The sequence below is a fragment of the Procambarus clarkii genome, chromosome 72, assembly GCF_040958095.1.
Source record: "Procambarus clarkii isolate CNS0578487 chromosome 72, FALCON_Pclarkii_2.0, whole genome shotgun sequence".
Taxonomy (NCBI): Eukaryota; Metazoa; Arthropoda; class Malacostraca; order Decapoda; family Cambaridae; genus Procambarus; species Procambarus clarkii.
In genome coordinates this window covers 19836203-19846202 of record NC_091221.1, presented here as the reverse complement: position 1 = coordinate 19846202, position 10000 = coordinate 19836203, and the positions used below count along the sequence as shown (strand labels likewise).

Sequence of the window (10000 nt, the reverse complement as noted above, 5' to 3'; positions counted from 1 at the left end):
CAGGTTCCGGAAGATGAGAGGAAATGTCAGCACTGTGGAGTAATGCCCGATAGACCACTGGAACATTATCTAACACAGTGCACAGTTACAAACACAACAGACCACTGGAACATTATCTAACACAGTGCAGAGTTACAAACACAACAGACCACTGGAACATTATCTAACACAGTGCAGAGTTACAAACACAACAGACCACTGGAACATTATCTAACACAGTGCAGAGTTACTAACCTATTAAGGTTTCAACTAAGATTCAACAGAGCAGAAGTTGTTAAACACATGGGACAAAATCTTACTGAAGCGACCATACAAGTCATAAATACTCACACTCCGCCCAAGTAAAACAGAAACAAGCAACACTTAGTGGGCCAGCCAGAGGCTTAGGGCCCGCGCAGGTATATCCCTGAAGAAAAATCATATCACCAGGTATATTCACCATTATATCATCAGGTATATCCACCATTATATCATCAGGTATATCCACCATTATATCACCAGGTATATCCACTATTATATCATCAGGTATATCCAATATTATATCACCAGGTATATTCACCATTATATCATCAGGTATATCCACCATTATATCATCAGGTATATCCACCATTATATCATCAGGTATATCCACTATTATATCATCAGGTATATCCACCATTATATCACCAGGTATATTCACCATTATATCACTAGGTATATTCACCATTATATTACCAGGTATATTCACCATTATATCACCAGGTATATCCACCATTATATCATCAGGTATATCCACCATTATATTACCAGGTATATTCACCATTATATTACCAGGTATATTCACCATTATATCACCAGGTATATCCACCATTATATCACCAGGTATATCCACCATTATATCACCAGGTATATTCACCATTATATCACCAGGTATATCCACCATTATATCACCAGGTATATTCACCATTATATCACCAGGTATATCCACCATTATATCACCAGGTATATCCACCATTATATCACCAGGTATATTCACCATTATATCACCAGGTATATCCACCATTATATCACCAATAACCTCACCATTATATCACCAATAACCTCACCATTATATCACCAATAAGCTCACCATTATCAGTAGTGCAGGAACGGCCGCAGGGAAGAAGCTTGGTGGTTGTGTTAAAGGTCTCACCACGACGGTGTCTGACAGTGAGACATATTTTGGTTATACAAAATGTGTTAACTAATTTTGAGTATAAGTAATGTGATATGTTATTGGGCACATAAGTTGACTCACTTCATTGACCACTGTACTGGACACTCCCCACTCTCCGCCAACATTGACCACTGTAGTGGACACTCCCTCACTCTCCGCCAACATTGACCACTGTAGTGGACACTCCCCCACTCTCCGCCAACATTGACCACTGTACTGGACACTCCTCACTCTCCGTCAACATTGACCACTGTACTGGACACTCCCCACTCTCCGCCAACATTGACCACTGTACTGGACACTCCCCACTCTCCGCCAACATTGACCACTGTACTGGACACTCCCCACTCTCCATCAACATTGACCACTGTACAGGACACTCCCCCACTCTCCGCCAACATTGACCACTGTAGTGGACACTCCCCCACTCTCCGCCAACATTGACCACTGTAGTGGACACTCCCCCACTCTCCGCCAACATTGACCACTGTACTGGACACTCCCCACTCTCCGCCAACATTGACCACTGTACTGGACACTCCCCACTCTCCGTCAACATTGACCACTGGAGTGGACACTCCCCCACTCTCCGCCAACATTGACCACTGTAGTGGACACTCCCCACTCTCCGTCAACATTGACCACTGTACTGGACACTCCCCGACTCTCCGTCAACATTGACCACTGTAGTGGACACTCCCCACTGTCCGCCGACATTGACCACTGTAGTGGACACTCTCCGCCGACATTGACCACTGTAGTGGACACTCCCCACTCTCCGCCAACATTGACCACTGTAGTGGACACTCCCCCACTCTCCGCCAACATTGACCACTGTAGTGGACACTCCCCACTCTCCGCCAACATTGACCACTGTAGTGGACACTCCCCCACTCTCCGCCAACATTGACCACTGTACTGGACACTCCCCACTCTCCGTCAACATTGACCACTGTAGTGGACACTCCCCCACTCTCCGCCAACATTGACCACTGTACTGGACACTCCCCACTCTCCGCCAACATTCACCACTGTAGTGGACACTCTCCGTCAACCATGACCACTGTAGTGGACACTCTCCGTCAACATTGACCACTGTAGTGGACACTCCCCCACTCTCTGCCAACATTGACCACTGTAGTGGACACTCTCCGTCAACATTGACCACTGTTGTGGACACTCCCCACTCTCCGCCAACATTGACCACTGTAGTGGACACTCCCCACTCTCCGTCAACATTCACCACTGTAGTGGACACTCTCTGTCAACATTGACCACTGTAGTGGACACTCTCCGTCAACATTGACCACTGTAGTGGACACTCCCCCACTCTCTGCCAACATTGACCACTGTAGTGGACACTCTCCGTCAACATTGACCACTGTTGTGGACACTCCCCACTCTCCGCCAACATTGACCACTGTAGTGGACACTCCCCACTCTCCGTCAACATTGACCACTGTAGTGGACACTCCCCACTCTCCGTCAACATTGACCACTGTACTGGACACTCCCCACTCTCCGTCAACATTGACCACTGTAGTGGACACTCTCCGTCAACATTGACCTCTGTAGTGGACACTCCCCACTCTCCGTCAACATTAACCACTATAGTGGACACTCCCCCACTCTCCGTCAACATTGACCACTGTAGTGGACACTCCCCACTCTCCGTCAACATTGACAACTGTAGTGGACACTCCCCACTCTCCGCCAACATTGACCACTGTAGTGGACACCCCCCCACTCTCCGTCAACATTGACCACTGTAGTGGACACTCCCCACTCTCCGTCAACATTGACCACTGTAGTGGACACCCCCCCCACTCTCCGCCAACATTGACCACTGTAGTGGACACACCCCCACTCTCCGTCAACATTGACCATTGTAGTGGACACTCCCCCACTCTCCGTCAACATTGACCATTGTAGTGGACACTCCCCCACTCTCCGTCAACATTGACCACTGTACTGGCCACTCCCCACTCTCCGTCAACATTGACCATTGTAGTGGACACTCCCCACTCTCCGTCAACATTGACCACTGTACTGAACACTCCCCACTCTCCGTCAACATTGACCACTGTAGTGGATACTCCCCACTCTCCGCCAACATTGACCACTGTAGTGGACACTCCCCACTCTCCGTCAACATTGACCACTGTACTGGACACTCCCCACTCTCCGTCAACATTGACCACTGTAGTGGACACTCTCCGTCAACATTGAACACTGTAGTGGACACTCCCCACTCTCCGCCGACATTGACCACTGTAGTGGACACTCTCCGTCAACATTGACCACTTCAGTGGACACTCCCCACACTCCGCCGACATTGACCACTGTAGTGGACACTCCCCACTCTCCGTCAACATTGACCACTGTAGTGGACACTCCCCACTCTCCGCCGACATTGACCACTGTAGTGGACACTCACCACTCTCCGTCAACATTGACCACTGTTGTGGACACTCTCCGTCAACATTGACCACTGTAGTGGACACTCCCCCACTCTCCGCCAACATTGACCACTGTAGTGGACACTCCCCCACTCTCCGCCAACATTGACCACTGTAGTGGACACTCCCCCACTCTCCGCCAACATTGACCACTGTAGTGGACACTCCCCCACTCTCCGCCAACATTGACCACTGTATTGGACACTCCCCACTCTCCGCCAACATTGACCACTGTAGTGGACACTCCCCCACTCTCCGCCAACATTGACCACTGTAGTGGACACTCTCCGTCAACATTGACCACTGCAGTGGACACTCCCCACACTCCGCCGACATTGACCACTGTAGTGGACACTCTCCGTCAACATTGACCACTGTAGTGGACACTCCCCACTCTCCGTCAACATTGACCACTGTAGTGGACACTCCCCCACTCTCCGTCAACATTGACCACTGTACTGGCCACTCCCCACTCTCCGTCAACATTGACCACTGTAGTGGACACTCCCCATTCTCCGTCAACATTGACCACTGTACTGAACACTCCCCACTCTCCGTCAACATTGACCACTGTAGTGGACACTCCCCACACTCCGCCAACATTGACCACTGTAGTGGACACTCCCCACTCTCCGTCAACATTGACCACTGTACTGGACACTCCCCACTCTCCGTCAACATTGACCACTGTAGTGGACACTCTCCGTCAACATTGAACACTGTAGTGGACACTCCCCACTCTCCGCCGACATTGACCACTGTAGTGGACACTCTCCGTCAACATTGACCACTTCAGTGGACACTCCCCACACTCCGCCGACATTGACCACTGTAGTGGACACTCTCCGTCAACATTGACCACTGTAGTGGACACTCCCCACTCTCCGTCAACATTGACCACTGTAGTGGACACTCCACACTCTCCGCCGACATTGACCACTGTAGTGGACACTGACCACTCTCCGTCAACATTGACCACTGTTGTGGACACTCTCCGTCAACATTGACCACTTTAGTGGACACTCCCCCACTCTCCGCCGACATTGACCACTGTAGTGGACACTCTCCGCCGACATTGACCACTGAAGTGGACACTCCTCACTCTCCGCCAACATTGACCACTGTAGTGGACACTCCCCCACTCTCCGCCAACATTGACCACTGTAGTGGACACTCCCCCACTCTCCGCCAACATTGACCTCTGTAGTGGACACTCCCCCACTCTCCGTCAACATTGACCACTGTATTGGACACTCCCCACTCTCCGCCAACATTGACCACTGTAGTGGACACTCCCCCACTCTCCGCCAACATTGACCACTGTAGTGGACACTCTCCGTCAACATTGACCACTGCAGTGGACACTCCCCACACTCCGCCGACATTGACCACTGTAGTGGACACTCTCCGTCAACATTGACCACTGTACTGGCCACTCCCCACTCTCCGTCAACATTAACCACTGTAGTGGACACTCCCCACTCTCCGTCAACATTGACCACTGTACTGAACACTCCCCACTCTCCGTCAACATTGACCACTGTAGTGGACACTCCCCACTCTCCGCCAACATTGACCACTGTAGTGGACACTCCCCACTCTCCGTCAACATTGACCACTGTACTGGACACTCCCCACTCTCCGTCAACATTGACCACTGTAGTGGACACTCTCTGTCAACATTGAACACTGTAGTGGACACTCCCCACTCTCCGCCGACATTGACCACTGTAGTGGACACTCTCCGTCAACATTGACCACTTAAGTGGACACTCCCCACACTCCGCCGACATTGACCACTGTAGTGGACACTCTCCGTCAGCATTGACCACTGTAGTGGACACTCCCCACTCTCCGTCAACATTGACCACTGTAGTGGACACTCACCACTCTCCGTCAACATTGACCACTGTTGTGGACACTCTCCGTCAACATTGACCACTGTAGTGGACACTCCCCCACTCTCCGCCGACATTGACCACTGTAGTGGACACTCTCCGCCGACATTGACCACTGTAGTATACACTCCTCACTCTCCGCCTACATTGACCACTGTAGTGGACACTCCCCCACTCTCCGCCAACATTGACCACTGTATTGGACACTCCCCACTCTCCGCCAACATTGACCACTGTAGTGGACACTCCCCCACTCTCCGCCAACATTGACCACTGTAGTGGACACTCTCCGTCAACATTGACCACTGCAGTGGACACTCCCCACACTCCGCCGACATTGACCACTGTAGTGGACACTCTCCGTCAACATTGACCACTGTAGTGGACACTCCCCACTCTCCGTCAACATTGACCACTGTAGTGGACACTCCCCACTCTCCGCCGACATTGACCACTGTAGTGGACACTCTCCGTCAACATTGACCACTGTACTGGCCACTGCCCACTCTCTGTCAACATTGACCACTGTAGTGGACACTCCCCACTCTCCGTCAACATTGACCACTGTACTGAACACTCCCCACTCTCCGTGAACATTGACCACTGTAGTGGACACTCCCCACTCTCCGCCAACATTGACCACAGTACTGGACACTCCCCACTCTCCGTCAACATTGACCACTGTAGTGGACACTCTCCGTCAACATTGACCACTGTAGTGGACACTCCCCAATCTCCGCCGACATTGACCACTGTAGTGGACACTCTCCGTCAACATTGAACACTGCAGTGGAAACTCCCCACACTCCGCCGACATTGACCACTGTAGTGGACACTCTCCGTCAACATTAACCACTGTAGTGGACACTCCCCACTCTCCGTCAACATTGACCACTGTAGTGGACACTCCCCACTCTCCGCCGACATTGACCACTGTAGTGGACACTCTCCGTCAACATTGACCACTGTACTGGCCACTGCCCACTCTCTGTCAACATTGACCACTGTAGTGGACACTCCCCACTCTCCGTCAACATTGACCACTGTAGTGGACACTCCCCACTCTCCGCCGACATTGACCACTGTACTGGACACTCCCCACTCTCCATCAACATTGACCACTGTACAGGACACTCCCCCACTCTCCGCCAACATTGACCACTGTAGTGGACACTCCCCCACTCTCCGCCAACATTGACCACTGTAGTGGACACTCCCCCACTCTCCGCCAACATTGACCACTGTACTGGACACTCCCCACTCTCCGCCAACATTGACCACTGTACTGGACACTCCCCACTCTCCGTCAACATTGACCACTGGAGTGGACACTCCCCCACTCTCCGCCAACATTGACCACTGTAGTGGACACTCCCCACTCTCCGTCAACATTGACCACTGTACTGGACACTCCCCGACTCTCCGTCAACATTGACCACTGTAGTGGACACTCCCCACTGTCCGCCGACATTGACCACTGTAGTGGACACTCTCCGCCGACATTGACCACTGTAGTGGACACTCCCCACTCTCCGCCAACATTGACCACTGTAGTGGACACTCCCCCACTCTCCGCCAACATTGACCACTGTAGTGGACACTCCCCACTCTCCGCCAACATTGACCACTGTAGTGGACACTCCCCCACTCTCCGCCAACATTGACCACTGTACTGGACACTCCCCACTCTCCGTCAACATTGACCACTGTAGTGGACACTCCCCCACTCTCCGCCAACATTGACCACTGTACTGGACACTCCCCACTCTCCGCCAACATTGACCACTGTAGTGGACACTCCCCACTCTCCGTCAACATTCACTACTGTAGTGGACACTCTCCGTCAACCATGACCACTGTAGTGGACACTCTCCGTCAACATTGACCACTGTAGTGGACACTCCCCCACTCTCTGCCAACATTGACCACTGTAGTGGACACTCTCCGTCAACATTGACCACTGTAGTGGACACTCCCCACACTCCGCCAACATTGACCACTGTAGTGGACACTCCCCACTCTCCGTCAACATTGACCACTGTACTGGACACTCCCCACTCTCCGTCAACATTTACCACTGTAGTGGACACTCTCCGTCAACATTGAACACTGTAGTGGACACTCCCCACTCTCCGCCGACATTGACCACTGTAGTGGACACTCTCCGTCAACATTGACCACTTCAGTGGACACTCCCCACACTCCGCCGACATTGACCACTGTAGTGGACACTCTCCGTCAACATTGACCACTGTAGTGGACACTCCCCACTCTCCGTCAACATTGACCACTGTAGTGGACACTCCACACTCTCCGCCGACATTGACCACTGTAGTGGACACTGACCACTCTCCGTCAACATTGACCACTGTTGTGGACACTCTCCGTCAACATTGACCACTTTAGTGGACACTCCCCCACTCTCCGCCGACATTGACCACTGTAGTGGACACTCTCCGCCGACATTGACCACTGAAGTGGACACTCCTCACTCTCCGCCAACATTGACCACTGTAGTGGACACTCCCCCACTCTCCGCCAACATTGACCACTGTAGTGGACACTCCCCCACTCTCCGCCAACATTGACCTCTGTAGTGGACACTCCCCCACTCTCCGTCAACATTGACCACTGTATTGGACACTCCCCACTCTCCGCCAACATTGACCACTGTAGTGGACACTCCCCCACTCTCCGCCAACATTGACCACTGTAGTGGACACTCTCCGTCAACATTGACCACTGCAGTGGACACTCCCCACACTCCGCCGACATTGACCACTGTAGTGGACACTCTCCGTCAACATTGACCACTGTACTGGCCACTCCCCACTCTCCGTCAACATTAACCACTGTAGTGGACACTCCCCACTCTCCGTCAACATTGACCACTGTACTGAACACTCCCCACTCTCCGTCAACATTGACCACTGTAGTGGACACTCCCCACTCTCCGCCAACATTGACCACTGTAGTGGACACTCCCCACTCTCCGTCAACATTGACCACTGTACTGGACACTCCCCACTCTCCGTCAACATTGACCACTGTAGTGGACACTCTCTGTCAACATTGAACACTGTAGTGGACACTCCCCACTCTCCGCCGACATTGACCACTGTAGTGGACACTCTCCGTCAACATTGACCACTTAAGTGGACACTCCCCACACTCCGCCGACATTGACCACTGTAGTGGACACTCTCCGTCAGCATTGACCACTGTAGTGGACACTCCCCACTCTCCGTCAACATTGACCACTGTAGTGGACACTCACCACTCTCCGTCAACATTGACCACTGTTGTGGACACTCTCCGTCAACATTGACCACTGTAGTGGACACTCCCCCACTCTCCGCCGACATTGACCACTGTAGTGGACACTCTCCGCCGACATTGACCACTGTAGTATACACTCCTCACTCTCCGCCTACATTGACCACTGTAGTGGACACTCCCCCACTCTCCGCCAACATTGACCACTGTATTGGACACTCCCCACTCTCCGCCAACATTGACCACTGTAGTGGACACTCCCCCACTCTCCGCCAACATTGACCACTGTAGTGGACACTCTCCGTCAACATTGACCACTGCAGTGGACACTCCCCACACTCCGCCGACATTGACCACTGTAGTGGACACTCTCCGTCAACATTGACCACTGTAGTGGACACTCCCCACTCTCCGTCAACATTGACCACTGTAGTGGACACTCCCCACTCTCCGCCGACATTGACCACTGTAGTGGACACTCTCCGTCAACATTGACCACTGTACTGGCCACTGCCCACTCTCTGTCAACATTGACCACTGTAGTGGACACTCCCCACTCTCCGTCAACATTGACCACTGTACTGAACACTCCCCACTCTCCGTGAACATTGACCACTGTAGTGGACACTCCCCACTCTCCGTCAACATTGACCACTGTACTGAACACTCCCCACTCTCCGTGAACATTGACCACTGTAGTGGACACTCCCCACTCTCCGCCAACATTGACCACAGTACTGGACACTCCCCACTCTCCGTCAACATTGACCACTGTAGTGGACACTCTCCGTCAACATTGACCACTGTAGTGGACACTCCCCAATCTCCGCCGACATTGACCACTGTAGTGGACACTCTCCGTCAACATTGAACACTGCAGTGGAAACTCCCCACACTCCGCCGACATTGACCACTGTAGTGGACACTCTCCGTCAACATTAACCACTGTAGTGGACACTCCCCACTCTCCGTCAACATTGACCACTGTAGTGGACACTCCCCACTCTCCGCCGACATTGACCACTGTAGTGGACACTCTCCGTCAACATTGACCACTGTACTGGCCACTGCCCACTCTCTGTCAACATTGACCACTGTAGTGGACACTCCCCACTCTCCGTCAACATTGACCACTGTAGTGGACACTCCCCACTCTCCGCCGACATTGACCA

At 52.3% G+C, this 10000-nt stretch overlaps 1 protein-coding gene across 1 annotated transcript; it reads right to left on the bottom strand.

Moving 5' to 3' along the window:
• Positions 1 to 65: 65 nt before the first annotated feature.
• Positions 66 to 1042, bottom strand: LOC138356447 (uncharacterized). The gene is made up of 2 exons (XM_069312603.1): positions 440 to 1042; positions 66 to 104 (listed from the first exon to the last, which is right to left on the bottom strand). The coding sequence occupies exons 1-2, from the start codon at positions 1040 to 1042 to the stop codon at positions 66 to 68; spliced, it is 642 nt and encodes a 213-aa protein (XP_069168704.1).
• Positions 1043 to 10000: the final 8958 nt, after the last annotated feature.

Coding starts and splice junctions, on each gene's coding strand:
- LOC138356447 (XM_069312603.1), bottom strand. CDS start 1,042: ATGGTGGATATACCTGGTGATATAATGGTGAATATACCTGGTGATATA. Junction 105..439: donor ATATACCTGATGATATAATG/GTGAATATACCT, acceptor ATAATGTTCCAG/TGGTCTGTTGTGTTTGTAAC.